This window comes from Neopsephotus bourkii, unplaced genomic scaffold, assembly GCF_033783945.1.
Source record: "Neopsephotus bourkii isolate Nb327-2 ecotype Australia unplaced genomic scaffold, CSIRO-AGI_Nbou_v1 NB_1539, whole genome shotgun sequence".
Classification (NCBI taxonomy): Eukaryota; Metazoa; Chordata; class Aves; order Psittaciformes; family Psittacidae; genus Neopsephotus; species Neopsephotus bourkii.
The window spans coordinates 485156-511276 of NW_026902015.1; the positions used below are offsets into that span (position 1 = coordinate 485156).

The 26121-nt window shown below is 45.5% G+C and overlaps 1 protein-coding gene across 3 annotated transcripts in view; it reads left to right on the top strand.

Moving 5' to 3' along the window:
* Positions 1 to 11995: 11995 nt before the first annotated feature.
* Positions 11996 to 26121, top strand: part of IGF2BP3 (insulin like growth factor 2 mRNA binding protein 3) — a 114762-nt gene continuing 100636 nt past the window's right edge. Inside the window, exons 1-3 of one of the 3 annotated variants that reach the window (XM_061370324.1) lie at positions 11996 to 12163; positions 12687 to 12908; positions 14172 to 14232. In XM_061370324.1, coding sequence (XP_061226308.1) covers positions 12734 to 12908; positions 14172 to 14232 — 236 coding nt within the window. In that variant the 5' untranslated portion in view covers positions 11996 to 12163; positions 12687 to 12733. Of the gene's footprint in view, positions 12164 to 12546; positions 12909 to 13311; positions 14233 to 26121 lie in introns of those variants that run through there. The other 2 variants (XM_061370325.1, XM_061370323.1) reach the window with 2 other exon arrangements.

Here is a 26121-nt window from a genome sequence, read left to right on the forward strand (position 1 = left end):
GAGACTGGGAGACAGGGGATAACAACTGGGGAAGGGAAATCAGGTGGGAACTTAAGGTCAGCGTTTGAAAAGGGAAGCAGGGTGGAAAAGACCCAGGTGAAACAGGAAAGACATGGCTAAGAGTTGGGCAAAGGAGAATAGAGACTGACTACAAAGATTAGCAGCACCAGAGGTTTATCAGGCTTTCTCTGTGTAAATACACATCAAACCTGAGGGCAAGATATCCGTGTTGAAGAGCAAGGATCCTGCCGCCCTGAAAACATGAATGTGAAGGCATCAGGGAGGGTAGGGCTGTTCATGGCAATAAAGGGGTGCTGACCAGGTCTGCATTGACAGTGGTGGTACTGTGGAAGTGTTGAACCCAGCCTGTTTGCGGGGTACAGCTCCCACAAGGAGACTGACTTCAGTCACTCTGTTTCAAGCGCTCTCTGTTTCAGTGCTTGCTACACTTTCCACTTTGTCTTCCGCCAGAGGAAAAGGAAACACTGAGTATCATTGCTTGGCACGTGGGTCTCTCTAGACCAGATTTACCTGTGGCACCTAGGAAGGATGCTGTGTTTTATCTACGCAGGGGTGTAAAATGCACTTCCTTGGGAACCACACCGTGTTCACACTCTTCCTCTGGCTCTGCTGTCTTCTCAAGACCCCAGCCAAAGAGAATAAGAGAAGCCAGCACCCCTGCTAGGGGCATATGTTTGAATAGGCACAGGCTTAATAATGTCCTTATTTAAATATGTATAGAGCCAATTGTGAATTGTTAATGTAAAGCACGAACATGCTAAAACATTTTGGGGTGGCTCGGCTTTCCCTTGGCAGCCAGGTTAGGGCACCCTCCCCGAGGTCAATGCAAAGGGAAATACTGGTGTCTTCCCTTCTCCCGCTGCTCTGAAACCGGGATCTCTGCTGGTTTTATTCCCGGTCTTTTGTGGCTACTGCAAAGGAGCATCGTCCGGAAGGCACCGTGTGCTCGCTCCCCGGTGGCTGCAGCCCTCCCGGCCCTTTTCCAGCCGGGGCCCCCCGCCGCGATCCGCCGGCCCGGGGCTGCGGGCGGGGGGGGAAGGGGCAGGGGCTGGGGAAGGCTTTCGGTGGGGTGTGAAGGGACACGAGGGGGGATGGGAGAGCAGCGGGCAGCTGGGGAAGGAGGGGCGGCGGGGGGGGGGGACGGGAGGGCGCGTCCCGTGGGCCTCCCGGTGCCCGCGCTCCCGGCGCTGCCCCTCGGGCCGAGCCCCCCCGCAGCCCCCCCGGCCATTTTCCGAAGGGACGGCTCCCTCGGCTTTGTCTGAGCGGGCGGCGGGAGGGCGGCGCGCCCCGCGCTCCTCGGCCATGTGGAGCTGGAGGCTGCGAGGGAGGCAGAGCTCTGGGGGGCCGGGGTCCCCCCCACCCCCTCGGGGGCTTCGGCACGTCCATGCCTGCCGCCTGAGCCGCACACGCTCTTCCAGCGCAGGAACCCCACCCTAAGGAAGCATCCGGGTAAAGCAGCTGTCGGAAGGGAAGGGAAGGGAAGGGAGCGCGGAGGTGAGCCCGCGGAGCCTCCGACCGCCCCGACGCCATCAGGCCACCGCTGCCCCCCGCCGCCCTGCTCCCGCTCACCCGCCGCTCCCGCCTTCCCGAGGAATCTGGGGCAGCGTCGACCCTCAGCATCTGCTGGTGCAGCTCTGCCTCACCCAGCCCTCCCCTCCTTTCCCTTCCCTTCCTTTCCCTTCCCTTCCCAGACGGAAAGATGTCTTCCCTGCTCACCTTCCCCAGGAAGCCAACCCCCCAGCCCTTTGGCAGGCTTTTAAATTAATCATTAGGCGGCAACAGTTGCTCTCGAAGGGGGAAAAGAGAGGGGAAAGCACCACCGATTAATTTTAAAAGCCTCCCCAACCATTTTATGGGCACATTTGTAGGTTCCTTGCAGTCAACACCCCACCTACTCAACTAGACATCGATTGAACTCACTTCACCCCAAAGAGTTTTCTGGTCAAACGCCCAGCTGCAAAGGGATGGTGCCTACATAAAGCCAAGTTCCACTGCTGCTGCCCTTAAATTATCTGTTAGATTGGGCATGTGTCTGCGGAACCTGTTTTATGGGCTTGTAAATGCCGTTAAATCTGTTGGGTTTTAGCAGGTAGTGCAAGTTCCTATCCAGCCTCTACTCGGGGACCTCCAGGGTAAACTAGGAATATAGACAATTCACATTTTGGACTTAAAATGGTGTATGTGGAGCCACCCACCACCCCTAGCACCGGTGCAGATCTGACTCCATCGGTGGGGCATGGCCGTTCGTTTGGAAGAAATACTCCAGGATGAGTGGGAAAAGGGTAATTTCCCCCCATCCCAAAGGGCTGTTCTCTGTGCTCACAGGCAGGTGTTTCGGGATGTGTCAAAGGAAAGTCAGCATTTCATCTGTGATGCTAATGAGCTGCACTGGCCACTATTGCTCTGTGTTTCCTCTAGGACTTGGTGGCTCCAGTCAAAGGCATCCCCACCACGTCTATGCCGGATATTTCTTAACAACATTACACTGTTGAGCTGTTTTCCTGAGGAGTTTTGAACTTCTCCAGAACAAGAACTTTGCTATCAAGGATCACATCCTTGTTTTGGAACAACTCATTGCTGTGAGGGGAGAACCTCGGCCACAGCTGAGAGGGGCTTAGGTTTTGTGTTAATGTATCCCCTCTTGGTGCCGTTTGCTGTTTGATTTAGTTACCATATAGACTGGAGTTTAAAATAGCAGCTAACCATAATGCAGGTTCTCACTCCAAGGCAAGGAAAGGTTTTCATTTGTCACTTGATTAGTCATTGAGGAGGATTTCTAATGCAGTTAGGAGCACAGTGTTCCCCCTTATCTAAAACTTACTCCCAGTTTGTTTCAGGGATGGTATAAAAGCAGTTATGGAAAAGAATGGATTTCCTGGAAATACTAAACACTGTATTTGGTATTTAACTGCAAGAAATGGTTCACATCTTGCACAAAACAACAAAACACCACTTCTGTTTTAACTCTCTGGTTACTAATTCTGGATTTTTTTTAGGTCATTTCTAGTTTTAGAAGTTCTCGCTCAGGATTTAAGAGTATTCATATCCTTCAAGTGTATAAAAAGAAGAACAATTATGTTAATAAAGACAGGAGCTATAAAGTTGGTTCTAAGATTATAAAATTTAAAAAAACTTATCAGAAAATGTGTTAGATGAAAATATGAGTAAATTAACACTGTCAACAAAATAACAATAGAGGAGGAAATTCATCCATTTGTAAATATAGTGCAGATACAGAAGAAAATATTAGCTTTATTAATTCAGAAAGCCCTGGATTTTGCCTATTTTCTTAAATTCTGAGCGTGGGTTCTACACACACGATGTTTGCAACCAGAAATGGGCATTTGATAACCAGATCTCGAGGGTGTTCAGAGCTTTTTACTGCTTGACCTACAGCTTCAGAACTGCAAAGCAGGTCCTGGCTTGTTCTGCCTTTCCACCAGGCTCTGCAGAAGTTTTGGGATGAGGCTGTTTGTGCACTGATAAAGAGGCTCCTGCTTCAGGTTTGCAACAAGATGCCCAACTTCTCAATAAAAGAGAGAAAAAAAGACACCCCCCCCCCCCATCATTTTGTACAAGAACAAAACTAATCAATGGCAAACTTTATTTGCAGCAGATGGAAAGAGTGTGCCTCTGCACAATAGGGTTCTTGTGGGGATTTGGGGTATGAAACCGCCTATCTTTTTCACTCAAAAGTTAGAGAGAGAACAAAATCTTCCCTTAGGCTACAGTTTTTCAAGGTTTTTTCTTCCTGCTCAAAGAGTTTTGAAGCTGTCCGGAAGCATGCATGGGGCAAAATTTATTTTTCTGATTGGAAGAGAAAGGGTTGTTCCCTCTTTCCCAATTAATTGGGACAACTGAACTTTGAAACCAGACATTTCACTGCTTCCCATTGGAATACTCCCATGAACCACTTCGAAGTTTGTTTTGAACCTCTGCAAGTTCCTTACAGGACATGGGGAAAACCATAAAATAAGTTGACAGTGTTTGCATCCAGAAAGCTGATCTGGTTTGTTCTGTTCCTTCACCAGCCACTGTTTGAAAACCCCATTAGCAGCTTGTGAGCACAACCTTTTAGCCAGGCCAGGGAGTGAGTTCCTAAAGAACAGAGCAGGCACCTGTTGGCCTTTGACTTGGAGGAGCCAGGAAACACCGTTGCCTTGCTCTTCCTATTGCTTATTTCTTTCTGTTCACACTGTACTCAAAGTAAGTAACCACAACTTGCTGAAAACATAGACACATACAAAACTAACAGCATCAGGGCTAGTTTGAGCTTCCCCAAGCCTAAGGCAGTGTTAAAAGTGGGCAATTAAAATTAGAAGGTGAGGATATAAAAAAGTTATATTAAATCAAATAATTCAACTGTACTATTGGTATGAAGCATCCCCATTTATTCTTATCACCCTAGAAATGAAGATTTAATTTAATTTATTTTTTAAAGGGAGAAAGCTCTATTTTTATTAACTTGCCAGTGCTGCAGGGAAATTAACCAGAATTTCCTGAATTTCAGGGTTTAATTAAGCAAGTTGGACACTGAGCTCAATGAGCTTACACTACAGCTCTGTTGCGTTACCATCAGAACTGCTCTTTGGATTTTTTTGTTTTGAAAACAATTAATTATTTCAGTTCAAATTGAGGAGTTCAGCATCGAGTATTGATATTAAAAACCTGCACAGAGCTAAAACAAAGGGGTACAAAACACTTGTGAATTTTCCTTCCCTTTTTTCTTACATCATTGGATGTAAGGAAGAAGATTGAAGCATGCAATTAACATCTCTCTTTTTTTTTTCACCCAAAGAACGAAAATAAACAAATTCTGCCATTTCTTTGCTAACACAACCTTAAATATATTTTTACATTGCTAACTTATGGCAAATAAGGTGGGCATTAGCCTTGCCTCTAGCTGTTGCCTATGAGAATGTTTCACTGACTGTTTGCATATAGGCTGGGGCTTTATCACAGGTCTTATGCAAGAAAGCTGAATTTTTTCTCTGACCTCTGTGACCCCATTATGGTACTTTGTTAGTGTGCAATCTGTGAGCTCAGCCTCACTCCTACAGCACGACCAGACCTTCAAACAATGGGCTCAAACCAGACTTGCAAAAATTAGCTTCAAACTAGACTTGCAGGCTTAGGTTTGCCTAAATATGTACTTTGTTTCAGGTTTTCCTACTTGTTTTTCTAACTTTGGTTTAAGTAGCACTTTAAAGGCATTTAAAGGCTCAGATAAAGTGTTTACTGTTGCAAAACTTTACAGAAACCAAAAACATTTCTGGAAGAAAAACCTGAATGTGAAATTTGTAGAAACTGCTACTTAGTCTAAGATATATTTGTGTGCCTCCAGTTGTATCAAGGATTGCTCAATTGAGATGTAAATTGAGCTTTAAAACAGGAATTAATTAGCATGAAAGTAAGGCTATATGTATGCACTTTAATTTTGCCAGACCAAGGCTTGTATTTATTTTCACAGGCTGTACCTATGGGGGTGCAGGGGATTTTTGTTTTAGATCTCTCTTCACCTACTTAAATATTTAACTTTTGTAGGAGTTTTAGTTCCTTGACTGAGCTCCCTTTAGCAACAGCCAGGCTGTACATAAAATGTTTTGGGAAAAAATATAAGGTCAAACTCCATTGAGCAATTAACTGTCAGAGAAGCAGAACTTGGGAGAGAAAAATATAGGTATTTCCTTACATAAAAAGCTTGTGCAGCCATTTTATACTGACAATACCTACTCAAATCGATCACTTGTAATCAAAATTCCCTACCATTTTATACCTAAAAATATGTAAAATATCCTAAGGTAATCCGTTGCAAAGGAAACAGTTGTATGTTATGGCTTTCAAGAGAAACATAAAAGATTAAGCCTGATTTATTTTAAAGCAGATAAAGAATAACTGAAATGACCTAATGAAATTATTCAGATATAAGCACTAATGTCTGCAGGAGGAGCCAACAATCCTGCAGCTCTGCCTTCAGCCTCACAGGTAGTTTAAAATTGCCATATACTCCATAATTCTCCTGACTCAACTATTCAGCCTCCTTAAGAAACAGAGCAGAAACAAAAACCTGACCATGTTTAACATTAGGTTGCTTTCTGATCTGGAGAAAAAATAGTAAGTAGCAAACGATAAAATACATTCTGTGTTGAGGAAACACATTTTAAATACAAACATTCCTGACCACGTTCTTCAAAGGATTCATGAATAAATGGCCAATTTAAACAGCTATTTTCATGAATGTTACATCAGAATCGGAGCACTTACTATACATTAAATTTGTAAAAGACAAAACCAAAATCTAAACCAAACTATTGCCTGCACTGGAAGGCGATGATCTCTTATCAACCTCAGGCAACAGAATAAATATATTTAGAGATATTCAATGAAATTAAATCAATCAATCAAACAAACAAAAACCTATGAAATTTCAGTAGCTAGCACCTCAAATTTTGCTTTACTATAACAAAGCCACTAATTTATATCCAAAATAAGATTTTTTAGAAATATATTAAAACAAAAACGTTTCAGAGTTTTTCCAAAGGCCAGCATCAGACCAGGATTTTTAGCAAAAAAAGAGAAAGATTTTTCTTTCCTTATTAATAAATAATAGCTACTTGTAAGAAACTCCAGACATCAAAATCTGACCAGTACTAGGTATTAAAAAGCAAATTTAACTCTCCTTCCATGTAACTTTAAGATGTGAGAGGTCCTGGGGCTGAATTCACCACAGACCTAGGATACTGCTCGCTGCAAACACCACTATCATACCAGTAAGGCAAAAGAGATTCTGGAGAGGAGGGTCTCATTGTTCTCGCCAAAGGGATTTCATGCTTGGGTTCCTGCCCCATTTTACTCCCTTACTTGATATTTTTTCCCCCCTCCCTTGGCAAAAGGTCTCCTTGATCAAAGGAGGAGCAAACAAGAAATATATTCTGATTTCTCTAAAATGTAAGAAAACAAAACCAGAACAAAAAAACATCTGAGCAGAGTTAAAATGCACTTAACTAATGAGAAACACTTTTCCTTTTGAAATAATGCCTTCGTTTTCAGTTCTCCTCTCCTTGTAAAAGCCCCACAAAATATTCTGTAGCTAGAGGAAGCCATGTTGTCAATTCTTCCTGTCACTTGATCAAATAAACTTCTGAATTTGCCCGGCTGCATTACACATGATATATTTATATTTTCTCTACCTTCCCTTTCCACCACAATTGCGAAGATCTCAGGTTTCAGACATCAAACTGAAATACGGTAAGTTCAGGTTTGAAAGTCCCCATTTTTAAATCCAGCTGTGCCAAGCACAGGGAGCACTGATGAAAAGTTTATGTAGATAGAGGTTCAAAAAAGACTGTGAGCCATTTCCTCGTCATTTAAATGTCCCCGAACGCATTTTTTTTTGTTTTTTTTTTTGCAAGATCTGTTTGCAAATGTTTGAAAGCTGAAAATGGATCAAGTGAGCAATCTGTGTTTGGATAAAGAGAGCCCTAGACGAAATGGAGCAAAATTAAAACACTTGCTTTTGGATCAGCATGCAGAGACTCGGTCTAAGCCACAGCCACAGTGTTTTATGTACCGGAATACTGATCTAGGAATCGTTTGTATTATTTTAATACAATAAGACTGTGATAACGCCGCATCACGAAATGAAGAATTCCTGCAAATTTCCGGTAAGCAAAACAGCACAGACAGCTAGCCTCGGTGTGATTCTTTTTTATTGGAAAACACTAGATCAGCGCTGCCGGCAAGGTTTTACCCCGAGCCCCAACCCTCCCGGTGCAGCCGTGCCATTGATTCGTTTCGTTTCCCACCGGCACAGCCACCCGCCGCGCTCCCGCTCGACAATTCACCGGCGTTTGTGCGGAATTTTGCCATCAAAACTTCCAAGCGCGGCGGGCGGGGAGCGGCTCCCGTGCTGCAGCCGGCTCCCTGCGCGGCCCCGGGCAGCCCCACCGCTAACACCGAGCCGGGAAGAACCCGCTCCCGGCGACAGGAGCACAACCAACCGCCGACACCGAGCCGCCGCAGCTGCCGCCTCTCGCACAGCCCGTGCGGGCTGGCGGTGCGCGTCCGGGCCCGCCGGTAGCACCGCTCCAGCACTCGGGGCCGCCCCGATCACGGACACCCGCCGCAGCCCGGCTGCTCCCCGGTCCGGGCATCCCGCGGCGCCGGCCGCGCTCCCCCGTAAAGCTGCGTCGCCCCGCCGCTCCTTTGTTCGCCGATCTGCCGAGCACCGCTGCGGCGAGGCGAGGCGAGGCGGCCGAGCTCCGCCGCTGAGCCGGGGGGCAGCAGAACCGGCACCTCTACGGCGTGACACCCACTTACCCCTGACAAAGCCCCGGCCCGCCGCCGGGAGGGCGGGAGGGAGCGGCCCGGCTCTCCCGTCCCGTCCCTGCCCTGGCCGGTGGCGCCGCGCCCCCCACCCGCAGCCGCCGCCGCCCCTCGCCTCACCGCGCACCGCCCCCGCCGTGCGGCCACGGCCGCCGCTTTCGCGCCACGCGCCGCAGGGGCCGGCGCGGAAGCCAATAGGCGGCCGCGCCGCGGCGACGGGCGGCGCTGGTAGGCGCAGGGAGCAGCCAATGGGAGCCGGCGCCGCGCCACGGCCCGCGCCGCTTACTACGAGTTACTATGGCCGCCCGCGGCTGGGCGCGCGGGGCGGCTCCGCGCCCCCCCGGGGCTGGCGGCGCCTCACGGCTGAGGCGCGGGGATGGGATGGGACAGGATGGGACGGGAGGGATGGGGGGGCGCGGCCGCTGCGTGCCCAGCACCTTTGTCCCGTCCGGTCCCGTCGGCGAGGGGGGAGATTCCTCCCCGCCTTCAGCGGCGGCTCCGCACCCGCGGCGCCGTGAGGAGGAGGCAGGGCCGACGGGGTGGAGGCCGTGGGCCCGGCAGCCGTTAGGCCCCGCGAAAGGCGCCCGCCGCCCCTGCGCCCCGCGGTGGCTGCCCGGCCCCCGCTGCCCACCGCGCCTCAGCCGCAGACTCGGGCGGGGAGCCCGCCCTGGTACAACAAAAAACACCCCTAAAAAGGCGTTTAATGGTAACTGTTGAGGCTGCCGCCGGCGGGACAACGTGGTGCCGACCCGGCGGGAGCGGAGGGCTGGGGTATGGGCTCCGGAGCAGGGAGGAAGCGCCCGGCCCACCCGTGCCCGTGGGAAGGGGCCGGCGGAGGCTGCCGGTGTCTCGCCCCAGAGGTGGGACGAAGCACATGGTTGAGCTTTAATTCCAAATGGCAGACTGTCGTAAAAGCCCTCGCTAATTAAAGGTTGGCTTTGCTTCCTAGTGTAGAATATTTATGTAGTATTTTAACTTCTCTGGCTGTGTGGGCAACAAACGTAAACATCGGAAATACAGCGGAAATTTTTTTTATTTTTTTTAAATAATGCCTTTTCTTACAGAGATGGCTCGAAAAAAGACCTTCACTGTGAGAATGCTCTGCTGCGTGCTCACGCCTTTGATCTGTGACTGCCAAAATAAATTGTATCTCAAATCATAGAGCTGTATTCCCCATAACGTTTGTATTTGGGAGTGCCCAGCTGACCTGGACTGTGCCCATCTGCACTGGGAAGCGGGGGTTTGTCAGGCAGCAGGAGCAAGTTTTTGTTGTTGATTTGCCTTTTTTGGCGTTCCAGGTTTGGGTTTACTCTTGAAACCACCACCCAACCAACCCACGCTTCTTGACAAACAAAGCTATACATTATTGAGCCTTACAAAAAATATTTCAGCTTATTAGCAAGATGCTTTCAGAGTACAAAAATAACAATAATAAAAAGGGATTTCTAATAAGGAAGGGTTATATTTCTGATCATCTGATTACAAAGCGGTTTATGATGTTATTGGACAACTGATGCACATTGTTATCATGAACTCGAGATCTTAATTTCTTAAAAAAATTTAAAGATTCAAAAATCTCCCAGCAAAACAGATTATCAAACTAGAATAAATTAAATACATGCACCCTGCTTAAAAATTTTCAGAGGAAATACCAGATAACGTTATAGCCCAACCATGTAGAAAAGAATACCGAATCTATAATGCAGACTGCCTTATAGTTTCGGTACAAATCATATTTCTAAAGAATGCAATGAATCTACAAGAATGGTGACTAATTCCTTTCGCAAGTTTAACTCAGAATCCAGTCATTTGGAGGGGGGCCGGTTTTAGCTTGGATGGGCAATAGTTTATTTTAGCCAGGCTGCACAAGATGGGGTTATGAAATACAAATTCATTTAGGAAAAGTGCCACATCCAGCATCGAAAAGTCAGAAGCAGGTTAATGTTGTAGGTGGAAAAAAATTGTAAATTTCTTTCTATCCCCAAGATAATTATTTGCTGATTTTCTACAAAATGGAAGTTGTGATTAAATTCTGCTGAGCAGAACACAAACCACTCGGTTTCCTCAATCACAAGCTAACAATTAAAAGTTCATTAAAATGACACTGAGGCTAAACACTGGGTTGAAATCACAAATATGAGAGGGTTTGGGGTGTTTTTTTCTCCCCGGTAAGCCAAGCGCTCGGCTGCACACCACAAAAGGGCCACATTTCCAACTTACTCCAACATTCCCCCAGCCCCTGCTCATTCCACAATGGTCCGGGGCTCCAGCCCTCATGGTGAGACATGTCTCCTTGCATCATACCACCACAGGCGAAATCCTCAGCCACTTCCCCCCGCTCCCGGCCCCTGTACCCCCTCCCCAGCCCAGCTGCCGCTGCTGGCGGGCGGGAGAGGCAGACCCTTGCCCCTTCCCCGGCTTCTGAGGAGATTTAAATTCCCCCTCTTTAATTCTATATTTGTCCCAAGTTAGGCACAAAACTATGAAGCGTTCCTCTTTACGACGGATTTCCAGGACATGTGGAAATCCATTCACCGCTCGCTAATAAAAGCATTTAACCATTTTCCATGGATATACCTATTAAAACGTACCGCAAGGAGCCTACCACGGAATAAATGAAACCTTCGGCTAAAGTGCGTTGAATTATTAAACAAAACCTGCTAGATCGCTATATTAAACACAGTGCTGGCTTTCATTTCCGTATCCTTTCTTCATCTTCAGGCAACGTTTTGTTTGCACTGGAAAGGCTCCACACCCCCAAACCCCTCCCCCACAAGCCCACCATTGTATCTGTACCAATGTGGAGAATTATGAATGGTTCCTTAGACTGGGCCGGGGGGTGGGGGAGCTGGGGAGGAGGGGGGTCGCCAAATCCCTTTGTGTGCCGTTACCAGCCAGGGGCAACGGTGCCTTCGCGTTTTCCCCCTTCGCCGTCCACCATTTCCCAGATGGAGCGTGGTCCCCCCGCCCCTCCCCGGGCCGGGCCGCGTCTCCCTCGCCCCAGGACTTTCCCCCCTCCTTCATCATCCCGCTAACTCTCCACCACCCCTTTGTCTTTTTTGTTTTTACCCCCCCCCCCCACTCCCCCTTTCTCCTCCTTTCCGTAGGGCTCAGCTCAAGGGGCAATGCGGGCACGTTACCATGTGGGGCTCCTCCGGGGCTGACAGAGACCCCCCGCCCCGCGCAGTCCCCCAGCACGCAGCCGCGGCGGCCGTGCGCGGGAGCGGAGCCCCGCTCTCCCTCCCCCCACACCGCACCCCCTCTTCGCTTTCCTTCCCCCTCCTCTCCTTCCTCCCCCTCCCCCCCGCCGACCCCCGGTGCCGGGGAGCGGGATCGCCCAGGCACGACCCCGATGAACAATCCCCACCGCCTGGCACGGCGGGGAGGGGAGGGGAGGAGCGGAGCGGCGCGGGGCGGGGGGGGGGCGGGCATTGCGGTGCCTTTTCCCCTCCCTCCGCGGGCTCACACCCGCTCGCTCGGGGGGAGGTGCTCCCGCCCAGCCGTTTTTGGGCGGCGGGGGCGCGCGGAGCGGACGCCCCCGGCGGAAGGGCAGAGGCGGCGCAGACCGGAGCCCACCCAACTCCGGTTTCCCCTTCCCCCGCCCTCCGGCCCTCTCTAAACTTGTCCTGCCCTGTCCAGCCTCCCCCCACCTCTCCTCCCCGTCCTTCACCCCAGCCCTCCTTCTCCTCCTCCTCCTCCTCCTCCGTGAGTGTGTGCGCGCCCCATCCACTCGCTAATTGAAGAGCTGGGATTCCTCACGTGAGAAGTTGATTTGTAGTTTGAACACGTGGCTCATTCAAAAAGACGGAATATTCAAGTAATTTTTTTCTCTCTCTCTCTCCCTCCTTCCCTCCCCCCCTCCCCTTCTCTCTCCCCCCTTTTTTCACCCAGGGAAGGCGGCGCCTGCATGCACGTAGTGTGACATTTCCATAGTCCGCCTGCTGCTGCCAAAGGGGCTCGGGGGCAAGACAAAAAAAGTAGTTTTTTTTCTCCTTTCCTTTCCCCTCCCCTCCTCCTCCTCCTCTCCTCAGCCCGCCATCCGCGGCCGCGGAGCTGGGTGTTTCCCCCGCGCCCCCCATGCGCCCGGGTAGCACGGCAGGCACTTAAGGCTCCCGTTTGGCAAAGCTTTTTTTTTTTTGTCCCTTTTTTTTTTTCCTTTTTTTTTTCCCTTTTTTTTTTTTTTTTTTACCCCTTGAGAGAGAGAGGGAGGGACACAAGCTGCAGATCTGATTTTTTTTTTTCCCCTCCCCTCCCCTGTCCTCTCTCTCTCTCTCTCTCTCTCTCCTTCCTCCATCGCATTTTGTTTTATTTTTCCCTTCCTCCCCACCTCCTCTCGCAAGACGAGGGTTGCAGCCCGCGGTGCGCGCCTCCCCGAGCCGCCAGGAAGATGAACAAGCTCTACATCGGCAACCTCGGCGAGAACGTCAGCCCCCTCGACCTGGAAAGTCTCTTTAAGGACTCCAAGATCCCCTTCTCGGGCCAGTTCCTGGTGAAGACGGGGTACGCTTTCGTGGACTGCCCCGATGAGAGCTGGGCCATGAAGGCCATCGAGGCACTTTCAGGTGAGCAGCCCCTTCAACTCCCCCCTCCTCTTTCCCGCAGCCCCGACGGCTCCAGCCTCCCGCTCTCCTCCGCGGCAGCGGAGACTGGGCCGCGCCGCCGGTCTTGGGGTGCAGGGTATGGGGGGAAAGGCTGGGGAGGAGGGGTTCCCTCTACCCTGCTCCCCAGCCCCCAGGTGAGGTGCGAACTGTTGTTCCCTTACCGCGGCCAGGGCCGCCCGGCCTCGCCGAGGAGGCTTTGCGCGGCGGCGGCGGCCCCCCGGGAGGGGCCTGCCCGGCGTGGCGGGGGAGCGGGGCCGGGGAGGGGCGGGAGCCCGGACCCGCGGCTCGGCGGTTCCCATGTTTTTCCAAACCCCGCTGCCAGCCCTGCCCGGCCGGGGGCCCTCGCTGCGCTGAGGCGGGGGGGATACGAGGGAGTGCAGTGACGGGAAGCAGGCTGCGCTCCGCGGGGCAGCGCTGCACACCCCGCCTTGGGCGCAGGCGGACACCCCCCCCGCAGCCCCTCGTAGGGGCCACCTCCCCCCGCAGCGGGCTGGGGTTCCCCGCTGCTTGGTGCAGGCCGCAGGGCCGGGGGCGAGCCGCCCAATTGCCCCAAACTTGTGACTGGGGGAAGCCCTGCCTGTCCCCCCCCTGCGCTGCACTGCTATTTATTTCGGTTTCTCTTCGCTGCTCTCACGCACCCATCACCGCCTCCAGCAGCGCGCCGGCTCCTGGCCCCGACATCCTGTTTTTGTGTGCTTAAAAAAAGAATTTAAATATATAGAAATGTGTTTCTTTCTCCGCGTGAAGCGGCTTTGCGGAGCTCTGCTGGGAAAGCTTCCCTGGAAAAGATGGGCTCGGGCTGCGCTCGGTGCCTCCTTTCGGCTCCCTTCCCGCTCGGTTTTGCACAGAAATCCGCCCCAAGTTGGAGGCCCGGCAGCCGCGCGAGGGGCGGCGGAGCCCCCGGTCGCCCTCCCTGGGACGGGGCGGCTCGGCAGAGCCGAGCCCGGCTCCCGCACACGGCTTTTCGCGCGTCGCTCCGAGATCGGGGCTGGGGCGGAGGAAGGGGGCCCGCTCAGGGGAGCTTCTGCTCGGTACCGGGCTCCGCCGCCTTCCCGGAGCTGTGCCGGGTCCCCGCTCAGCCGGTGCATCGGTCGCCGATGAATGGGCTAACGTGTTGCGCTCCCGCTTCCTGCCTTGCACCCCTGCAAACCCGCGCCGGGAGATGGGGACTCGTGGGACTCGCAGCCGCGCTTAGCTATTTTTGCCTTTCGTTTATCTCTTCAGGTAAAGTGGAGCTGCATGGGAAACTCATAGAAGTTGAACATTCAGTCCCTAAAAGACAAAGGTAATTTATTTCTTTTCACACCCCTTCTCTTGCTTCCCCCTTGCCCTCCGTTACCCAGTGAGAAGCAGTTTGAAAAATGCTTAGGTTTGTGTTTCTTTTCCCTGTAGATAAATGGAGCGCTTTCTTAAACCCACAGGCGTGCACTCTGTGCTGTCCTAGAGGTTTTCTAGAATCACCCCATGTATTTCTAACGTAGTCTCTTTGCTGGGCAGCAGTGCTAGTATTTAATTTATTAGAGGGTGGGGTGGGGGTGGGGGGGAAGGGGCATTTTTGTGGGAGAAACGAGTTATTATGAGCTGATGGCAGATGATTGGGAAGATTTTAAAATTTAAAGTTCTGTGGGGAGGGTTCAAATCTGGGTGTTATGAGGAAATGAAACGTGGTGTTGTGAACTGTGTAACAGGCAAGCACATCAGCTTTGATCCAGCAACAAAACGCATCTTGTAGATATACTGGTATACATATTTTTTTGGTCCTGCCATGTTGGAGTCTGCAGCATTTTATAGGCACGTAGTAGAAGTTTCATCTGTATTTGGGAGAATTTTTTCACCAGTATTTTGAGCTGGTCTATAGAAGCAGCAGGAGAATGACTTCTTCCCAATAAGGGCAGGATTTATGCACCCTTAATTTCTAAATGTATGTTTAATTTTTGCAAGGCAGTAATTTTGTTGGGCCTCATGTAAAGAAGTAATACTTGCAATAAAGCAGGGTAGTATTTTTATACTGCCTATAGCAATTCAGCCTGCTGCTTTCACAAATATTTAGATTATAGAAAACCTGGCATGCACTAAAGGGTAAAACAAAATAGATCAAACTTTCCACGTGCTTGTTCCTGTACTCCATTATTCAATCTGGGAAGTATGTCTGTCTGTGTAACTTTGTTAGAAGGGGCTTCTACTATTTCAGGGCTATTTTTAAAAGTATGGTCTTTTTTAAAATAGTTGATTTGAAGAGATGAATTTGCTGTCTTTATGGGCACTGTATCTTGATATTTTGAGACTTAGAACTTTAATCACTATTTAGTGATAAAAGAAAGCTCCTCTTGAGAAAGTGTGGAGGATTTTTGCTCCAGTTAAGTGTGGTGGGAAACTCCTTCCTGGATCAATTTATACCGTGTTAATCTGTGTGATGCTATTTATTTGATACTTTTCATTGGAAATTAATGTGCTGTGTGTGCTCTTATTTAATATGCAAGGTATATTGCTCTGATTTACAGTATCCTATATTTCAGGTCCTTTGTATATAAAAATACTGTTGTAGGTGGAATATATTTTTAGATTTAAGAATAAAACTCTATATAAGAATTGGTAATTTCTTATTAGTCTCTGTAATAAGTATGATAATAAATTTATTTATCTTCAGCTTACACAAGTAGTATTCTATTTATGATGTTGAAAACAAATTAATTTTATTCAGATGAAGGTAAATTTAAAATCACTGCTGACCCCCCCAACTTTTACATATACATATATATATATGTCTTCATTTAATGTGTTTAGAAGTATTTTCCTGTCCCGTCAGCTGAAATGGTGTAAAAGTCCATTCTTCATACTGGGTAGCGTATCTTCCTATTTGTCTGTGGATAACAGTTACCAGAAACATGCATTTGTCTGTAACTTGTTGAGAAGAATTCTGCACTGAACTTAAGCACTTTCCTAGCTAGGCAGGAGTTGCCTACATATAGGCACATTTGAAAAATCATAAATGTAATTGTATCAGCATACCCCCATTGCTTCTCCCAAAGCCCTTATTTGTTAAAACACTGCTTCATTGTGCAGTATCATGTTGGAATGCATTAGATAGATTTCAGATTGATACTGCTGTTTAACAGAAAATTAAATTGCATTTCTCATAACTGCACTTCCTTCCTCTTTGTTTCCGCTCCCCCTCTCCCAAAATCAAATATAGAAAACCACTTAAAATTCATTCAGTGGCCTCCATATGTAAAAGTGACTCTCTCATTCCTTTCATTGATGTGTAATACTTTTCTGTTGTCATGTTTTTTGGTTTTATTTTATTCTGGGTGGGGGGGTGGTGTCAAGAAGTTGGAGTTTGTTTGTCCTGTCTCTGTAACATTGCTCGACGGGTGTGTATTTAGAGTTGTTTGGTAACAGTTTGCAAACGTTCAGTATTTTGGTGAAAGTGGTTATTAAGGTGCTTCGAAAGTAACTTATTTGAAGTCTTTGTATCCCTTTGCACCAGGTGTAGATGCAGGTGGGGGGGTTTGCTCATGAGGCCCACCCAGAGTGCTTGCACACTGCAGGGCCAGGAAGTGCTTCCCATGGAGCCCTGTGCGCTCAATGTGTGAGACATGGTCAGAGATGTGACGCCATTAGTAAAGCAGAAGTGGGTGCGTCAAGTCTGCCTTTCAGCATGTGCACACAATTAATAGTTTGGTCAACTCATTACTTCATAAGAGCAAAAGTTGTTGTGTAGTGTGCTGAAATCATTCAATACATTGTATTGACCTCTGCTGCTGGGAGGCTGCTTCATGAAGAGTCCCAGCTCCCCTCCTTGCAACCTCCTTAAATAGGTTTTTATATATATAAACCCATATATTTATATATAGATATATTGGTTTTTTTTTAGTGGAGTGTGTATGCCGTAGCCAACAAAGGTAGTCTGTGAGTATCGTCCTCCAGAGGCTGCTGAGGTGCATGGGAGGAAAGGGTAAGGGTTTGGTAATCCATATCCTTGTCACAGAAAGGAAGGTCAAGAGGTGGTGTCAGCTAGGATTGCCATAAAGTTGAGCTGAATCCAGAAGATGGTGGAGTGTGCCTAGCTTGTTACTCAGTCTGAAATACTTAGGCCCAGTAGTCACTGCATTCCAACCCCTGCTGGATCTTCAGATTTGAAGTGGGCACACCCAGGTTTGCAAAATTACCTTCCTACCTGCTGTGGAAGGAAGGAGAGAGCTGTGCGTGTGGCTTTCTCCCTCCCCTCCCCTTTGGAAGCATTTAAAAACAGACAGGGGGATATGCTGCAGTTGAAAGAAGGGGCCTGGTCAAGGTTTCCTTGATGGAAGGGTGGAGAATTATTTTGGGGGAGGTGCAAAGTATTTAATAAGCTCGGAGTAGATTCCTGACTTACTATTGAAATCTCAAGGGAATGCCAAAGGAATGCAGTGTTTCTGCATTCAGACCCCTCGATGTGGAGGAAGGCTATGAGAACATTTCAAGGTTTAGGTCACTTTATGCAAAAGTTGGGGAAGGCATTGTGATAATTCTGCTGCTAGTCATGCTCTGCGAGAGGAGGCAGGGCACTGCTAGTGACAATCTGCGTTGCTTAGATTGGTTTTCTTCTCGCAGAGCAGCAATGCAGGAGGACAGCGGCAGCCCATAGCCTATGTGCACCCTTGCCCATGGAACTCGTGGTGCAAGGCTTTAGGTACTACCTCGCCTGCAGTCCAAGAGCAGCTGGTATCTCACAAGGCGATGTAGCTGCAATCTGATTATTCAAATGGCCCTGATGTCACTTGTGTGTGATGAGGGGGGAGGGCAGGTGCTAACTCTAACTCTGGGCACCTGGGGGTGTGCCTGGTGTAGCCTCCTGGCCCTATCTCTCTTCCTCCCATGGGCTTTCCACCTGGACCTGGTCTACCATGTCTGCTCCATGGCCTTCAGGTGCCCAAAATACTCATGATGCCTCATGATGAGGTGGTTTTCCAATTAGAAGGCTAATTTTTTGTTTCCCCCTTACCTTGAGGGCTCTTTATTGAGAAAATAAATACACTATGTTTCTTCTGGGGGATTTGTTTGGGAGAAGGGCAGAAGAGGGTAGCCAAGGTGCACCTTGTCAGTAATGCTGCCTCTTTATCAGCTGTGCTATGGGGAGTGCAATGACCTAATAGCTGAGCTTCACCTTTAATGCTGAAGTACCTCAAGGCTGATTTTAGGAAAACAACCCCCAAACCCCTCACACAACCGCCTCTGTTCCATGGCTGTTGGATAGGCATCAGATTGTGTTGCTAATTTTCAGCATAATGAGGGTTCGTATCTTGTGCGCACAAGGCGGTGGGAAATGTCTTTGTAAGGCTGAAGCATGCATCGTGGCTACAATGGCCACGGTTATTAGAAAAAGTAATTTAGTGGCATTGATTTTTAGTTTTACTTCTGTAAATATCAAGCAGGAAGAAACATGCTGAATGTAAGAAAATAGGGTAGAAAATGTGTCATTTATAGGCCATATTCGTGCTCTTTGCTGCAGAAAGAGGTGGAGGACCGTGCCTGGGCCCAAACTAGAATGTTTTTGAGAGTGAAGAGCCAGACTTTCTGCATAGTGATTTTGAGTTATTTTCTGTTTCCACATTTATTTTTGCAGATGTGAACAGAAAATTAGTGTGTGTATATATATATTGTTTTTTTGTTTTGTTTAAACCTTTGAAAGCTTACAATAAGAGTGGAAACAAACCTGGAGATTTGCAATAGACAGCAAGTCAGTATGGTGACAACAGGTAATTCTTTGCTAACTGTGTTAAGTGTTTAGTTGGATATTTAATCTTTAAGACTCCTCACACTGATCATTAATAATAGTAATTAAAAAGAAAAAATCCCTTCTTGTTGCAATATTTAAAGGTAAGCTGGAGAGTGTGAGAGAGCTCTCTAAATGCGTGTCCTGAAAGGTGGGTCCTGCTCTCCCTTTGCTACTGCCCCATTAGGCACCATTATAGAAGGTACTCTGAGAACATACTTGCAGCAGATCTTTAATTGGGCATGGATGCGGTAAATTTTGAAGAGGTGGAGTATAAAAATAAATTTTTGGAAGTGTCATTTGAGGGTAGCAAAAAATAATCGGGAAATGTTTACATTTTCTAATTTCTCCCTTGCTTTCACCCCTCCTCATGGGGTAATAACATGCTCATCATTTTGAGACATTGAAGGTGGTATTTTTGTGAAATGGGGCTGTATTCATTTCAGTTGCTGTTTTAAGTGCAGAGCATAGAACTTTGCAGTGCTGGAGTACTTTTAAGGCTCCTGGTTAGCAACTGCATGGACTTCACATGTTTAGTTTTGACCCCAAAATATCTTAAATGGCCGGGGATTTACCTACCTAGCAGAAAATGTGAAGCTTCCCATAATGGCCATGAGATGCACCCAGGCAGAATTAAAATACACCTAAAACTTAACCACAGACACAGGGTTAGCCCTTCAGGGAATCTCACAAAAAAGACTCTTTGCTCCTTAAACCTGCTCCTCTCCTTAATGTCATTTTAGTTTTTAGGTTTTTATCCTCTTGGGATTTTGGTAATAAATACATAGTGCCATGGAGCACAGTTAAAGACACTTTTGTGGTGATTTTTGTTCTTGCATGAGCCCAGGGAGACAGGCACAAGGCAACATTGCTGTGAGATTTCTTTTTTTTTTTTCCTTACAATTTCATTGTCAAATTTATTATTGGAATTTGATTATTTGGCATCAGTAAATAGGTGGAGATGGATACAAAAATTAAATGCTAGAAGGTCCAAGTATAACTACTTATGTTTTATCAAGGGAGAGGGGAAGGTGCAAAAGTTTGAATAGGATTGATGCGCTTACCAATATTGAGGTGTTTTATGTAGTTACAGAGCGCTTCAATATGCTTCAATATGATTACCTTTTTAATGTGCGTTCTCTCATTTTGTTTTCATATGCAAAATGTTTATCTGCATGTCAGTCCAATTTATCTCAAATGATGCAGAGTATAGAATTATATGTTGAGTTATATGCTAATTAGTGTTGAAAGCTAAGAAAACCGTAAGTTTTCCTTATTTCATCCCGAAATGTGACATTGTCACCAGAAATATTTGTGCATTATTTTACGGTTTTAGTCTGAGGCTTCTATCCTTTTTTTTTTTTTTTTACCCTGAGCATGTCAAGTGTATGTCTTTCCATCCCGCATCTTTGCTGTCTTATGAGCATTACATTTACAGTCCAAATAAAGAAAATGTTGAATGTGTCATCTAAAAGTCATCCCATATGCCCAGGTCTGGGTTTTGCTGGGGAGATCGGTAAGCCCACTGCTTACTGGTGTTACTCAGCCTCTCTCGCCACATTTATCCATGTGGGTATTTCAGTGGCAGTTGTTCCTTCTCATCACATCAAATAAGTAATCTGGCTTTGAAAGTTTCTGTATAGGAGCACGAGGTCCTGTGCATTTGGGCACTTTTTGAGTAATTAAGGAAAAATTCCTAGTTTTGCTTCTTTCCAGATCTTCAGTATTGATTTGTGAGTGTATATTGAAGGATGCATACATTCAACCAAGAAGAAAACCTTCATGTCTGCAGTTGGATACTTAGGAAATAGTGTATTACGAGAGTCAATATTATGGTAAATGTTAAAATACTCTTATGTGTAATGGCAATAAGAGTGGAGCTGAAAAGGTGGTGTTTTCCATTTTTTTCTTTTAATTTTTTTCTGTAAGTGCATTGAAATTTTGAAATGGAAAATTATACTAAATTAATTATACTAAATTATATTAAATTAATGTTATTTTGCTGAAGTGTATTATTACAGCAGCTGGCACAAGAGAAACCTATAGTATAAAAGCTATCTTCTGTGCAACGTAACCTTAGCAGTAATGTGCCTCTCCTATTGCCTGCCTTTTCACGTTACAATGGAATTAACATCAATTAAACTCATCCTTTTGCAAATCTGGATGAAAAACTGCCTCTAAAAGGTAAAATGAGGCATTTGGTGTTTCTAGTAAAGTTAAAATTTGGGTAGGAGTGGACGTAACAGTGTGCCAAAGAGGGACCTGACTCTTCTTGGGTATGGGACTAAGTATTGAAACGAAACTGTTTTGAAATGAAAGGTCTTCAGCTGGGAAGGGCCTTACTCCATTTTAATTTTTGGGGTATCTTGGTAATTTTGTGGCTGTACTCTGGTGAGAAATAATGGAGAGAGTGTTTTGAAGAGAATGTGTGTGTATGTGGGTCTCTGTGTGTGTGTATATATATATATACACACACATTTAAAAATATTATATTACTATAAAATAATCTGTAGTTTAAGAAAAGACCAGCTAAAAATATCTGGAGAATTTATAAAAATAGAAAGGTTGGTGTTTTCTTTGCTGGTACTAATACACTTGAACACAACCGGGGCTGAATGTTCACTTCTGAAAGATTAACTTTCATGCTCAGCTGAACTTTAGGAACGCCATTTTAAAATACATAGTCTACACCATGTGTCCAGTGCAATTTTCCCCTTGAAAATAGCAGTGCTTTATTGTTTTTTGGTAAATAATTTTAATTTTCTTATCTTAAAATGTACAGGTTCTCTAGGGTTTTCCTCAAAAATGGATCTTGCTTGAACTTAATGAAGCCTTAAATATTGTAATGCAGAAATCAAAATTCCTGATAGAGGGAACTTGAGTCTCTGAACAGAAGTTTCTGTTGGGGAGGGAAAAAAAATATCTTAAGTTATTAGTTGGGTTCACAAACACCTATTTTGCTGAAATCTGGTGTTAAATAGTGGTTAGGGATGAAGCAAAAACCTTACTGTGTTTGGATTTAGTATTACCTGTTAAATATCTAGTATGCATAGGTTAAGATGGGATTCTAATTTTCTAGGAATAAGCAGGGCAGGAGGGCTAGCCATGAAAAGGAGGGGGTTAAAAACAAACCCAGCCTCGAATGAGTTGTACTATGCAGTCACTCCACACAGCTTTCATGCTGGGGCCTGACCCTGTGAGCTATCTGCCCCTTCTACCCTGCCCTCGGAAGAAGTCCTCGGTGTGCTGAGGGCTGGCTCTTGGGAAACGGAGTTTGCAGAACTGCTCTAGCTTAGACAGAGAAAATGCATATGTTGATGGACAAAGGCAAAAGATAAAATAGATTTTTCTTTAAAAAGCCAGTATTTTGAAGACAGTTAAAGAACAGATCAGTAGGAAATCTATTTTCAGTGATAGAGTGGATTATTTGATTTATACGCATAGGGGAGGTTCTCTATGTGATGATGGCTTCCCGGATATCATGGAAGAAGAGTTCTTTTTATATTATTTTTTTTTTTGCCCTTCTCACGTCTTAAAGTAAAAATTTCAAACCAACATCTCTTTAGTACTTGAAAAACACAACCAGGTGTAACCTGTAGGATGTTTGAGGAATTCAGGTAGCAGTTTAATCCAAGATAATAGACTATGCCTATAATGTAAAACATGTCTTATTTTTCTCCTAATATGAATTAGAATTCTAATAAACACACTTTATAAACTTCTCCAGTGAAAATTTTATGGCAACCTTAAACAGCTAGCGGTTGGGAAAAAAATATGAAATATGTTACTTTGTGTCTTGGAATATTCTGAAATAATATTTTAAGTGAGTTTGCTAATTGTATACCAGTGTGCACAGGTTTGCCTCGCCAGTGAGGCACTGATCTATTACAGATGTGTACTCCTGTGCTCTAAAGATCACAGAGGTCTTTCCTACCAAGGGAACTGGATCCCTAAATGAACCACATCTTTCTTTGTGCAAAAGTCTGGTGTGCAGAGGGAGCTTTTCACCAGGGTCGGGTGAAAGGGATTTGGTACGCAGTGTCTTTCAGTGGTATTGGTCACAGTGGGAGCTGGTGTTGATCAGCAACAACAGTTTTTATATCAGGAGCTTTGTGTTAGTAGAAGTTTGGTTATTTAAGTAAGCTCTAGGTGGTGGTGGTGGGCGGCAGTGTAACAGAGAGCTAAAAACTGCCTTTGCCAACTGGGAGATACTCCTTTTGACTGTAACCGAAGTGCTGGAGTATCTCAATACTTGTTACCTGATTGTATGAACTCTGCATCTGCACAGAAATTTTTAGGGTAGGATCCTTTTAAGAAATGTGCAACTTCCAAGGATGATGAGCGTTTAAAACTGTCTACAAGTTTAGGCTTTCTTTCAATTTCTAATACGTACTAAGACATGGTAAGCATATAGTTTAACATGTGGTCTTGTAGATTTAGTAACACAATGAAAGAATTGGAGGATCCTGGGTATAGCACAGGTGTTTAAGCTGTTTCTAGTAACCTGTGCAAAATATAGGAGAAATGGACAGTTCCTAAAGTGAAAGCAGAGATTTCTTTTCTTAAAATGCTCTGTAGTCATCACTAGATTTCTCTTCAGAGTTTAATGCTGGTGCTCGGTGGCAGCGGTGTAAGATCTTACGCTAATACTGCTTCATTCAAACAGCACCAGAATGCTCATTCTATTAAACTGTTTCTCTTAAAAAAACCCACCCCCAAAAACCCCAGCACCCCACACTAAGTTCTCATCATCAGAACATAGATCACCCCTTATTTCTGAAATACAAAGTGTGTTTCTTAGTGATGGTCTGAGTTCTAGTAGCAAATGTCCCATTCTATTTGTTACCTTGCTTTGGGTTGCTGCTTGTTTTGTTTGCCTTAACAATGTGTTTGGATAGAATGAGTTCTATACCTCTCTAGAAATTTTCATTTTCTGTTATGCAGTTGAGAGGGAATTCTTCATAATAACGTGATTTCTACCTCTCCTACCCTGGCTGCTTTCTTAAACAAAAAGTGATTGTTGACATGTAAATATACCCGAAATTCTGCATTTGACATGAAACTGTAAGCTTTTGCTGAAGGTTGTGAAGCGCACACCTTTGTACAACTGGGCTTGGTGACAGTTGTTCAATTACACTCAAATCATGAGCAAAAATCATATTTTCATGTACGTAGCATATGCTTATCCCATGTAAAGTTAAAGTTGCCCATGACTCCTTGGAAGTAATCTTGGGAAAAGATTTAGAAGATTTATCATTATAATTTATGGAGTCCAACAAGCTTTTAGATGGAGCTAATGACTGCTTTAGCTTTGTGCTTGACTAGCAATTTTGTGATTTTACTGAAGCATTTATTCTCTGTGATTGGCTTTTGCCTGCCTCTGTGGCAAATAATAAGCTTATGTACGTTACTTTTCTTCCTGGTCCTTTCGCTCACATCACCTGATCCACACAGTTCACTTATTGTGACTGTTGCTGGTTTTGCATATGTTTAAGTTCAGCATCTTAACATTAAAATGCTACTTCTGAATGCATGAACGACAGTACAGATCCAGCATCGCACGTGTGGTTACGTCAGTCTCCCACTGTATAGCAGTGCTGTGTTGCGTACTGCAGCCCTTCAAAATGGCTTTTCAAGTGCAAGTTCAAGCTGTCTTAACTTTTTAGCTGTAGAATGCTGGTGGAAATCATACATGGGTCCGTATTACAGAAAACCACTCTTTGACATAGTTCTGACTTGTGTCACTGGGTGTATCATTCTGGGTGGTACCCTTTAAGGGGGGGGTGGGGAGAGGAGGGATGGGAATAAAGAAAGGGAAAAAGGCAAGGAATAGAAAAGTCTGGCCAAAACTTAGCCATGTTTCATCATGATGAAGTCCTGCAAGTTCCTGAGGGTGAAATGGCATTTGAGAAGTGGCAGTCTTCTGGAGATGGCTGTGGTGCATGTCTGACCTGATGGGACTTGGGCTCAACAAGGAGAACTTTGTGTGGTTTTGAGGGGCTGAGCAGGTGCCTTGACCTGTTTCTTATCCCGCTAACATCCAGCTTTCTGAACTTTCCTTGCACTCTGTGGATAACGTGCATGTGGTTATGAACTATTAAAGCATGTCTTTGAGGTTTGGAGGAGGAGAGGGAGGGAGCTATTGCTTTGTCATGAGGCTTTTGGTAGCTCCAGTTCTGGTTGTTATTGGTAGTTGTCTCTTACTGTGTAGTACAATACTAGGCACAAAGCTGGTGCCAGCAAGGTTTGAAATGAGACGAATTTTTGGGGAGTGATAGTGGGGGAGACGAATGAAGGTGACATACAAACAGTAGTGGTGTTAGAAAACGATCAACAACCCCTAAAGAAGGATGATTTCTTTCTGCTGTTGAATATTTATCTTGTAACATCATAGTCTTCCTTATGCTGTTCTATTTTATTTTATATACATATTTTTCTAATTTTGTATTTTTAGCTTATTCCCACTCTTTATTCCTTTAAAATGTTGTTCTTAAATCCTCAATTGTTGGGCATATCTGTGTGCAGCTGAATTTCAGAGCTTTGAAAGACATATTTAAACAATGAGAAGCTATGCTCTTGGGTAAAACCAGCTTGATCTACTAGTGGGGGCAAGTACCACCTAATTTGGGTATCTCTGTTAATAAATCAGTATTGTGCAATTGTAAAAATGAGAAAGTAATTACTGCCTTGGTATTATAATAAGCTTGCACATCTGTATACACACTAAATATGAAGTAATTAACTGCTAAATAATTTATTAAACTTGGTCAAAATTATCATCATTGTTCGCATGAACTTTGTTCCTAATTTTGATTTAAATAATTAGCAGATTCTATGCTTTTGGAAACTACAAGTTACCAAATGAAAATAACCTTGACATTAATGATTAACTTGTAGGTTACACTTATGAATTAACTGGTTTTCTGTTAGTTGAAAACTGATCTTAATTTACAGTTTTCTCAGTTTAATGCTAAGTGAACTAAAATAGTGTAAATGGTGCTCTGTGTAAAGAGTGCAGTTTCTCAGCACAGAAATGTAAACTATTTTTTTGTTCTCTGATCTTAACAGTATTTAAATCTATAGTGACAGTGAAAAAGTCAATGTTTGCTGTGATCATCTTTAAAACATGCACCATCTTCTATGTTTTCTGTGGAAAAGGAAATGAAAAATGGAGTTATTTAAAAGGTGATAGTGGCTATCTTAATTGCTTTATATGTTATTTCTTAAAGTCATGGCATTTCTTTTACAGGATTATGAAAGCGGGGGAAATTATTAAATATTTACTGTAAAGGTTTATTAAAGAAAATATTCTTCTACTCTTTATACAAGGGATTTTCAGCATAACTTGCCTTTGAAAGAAATTGTAAAATTGAAATGTTGCATAATTTAAAACTTGTGAACAACTGAATTTTAGTTGTT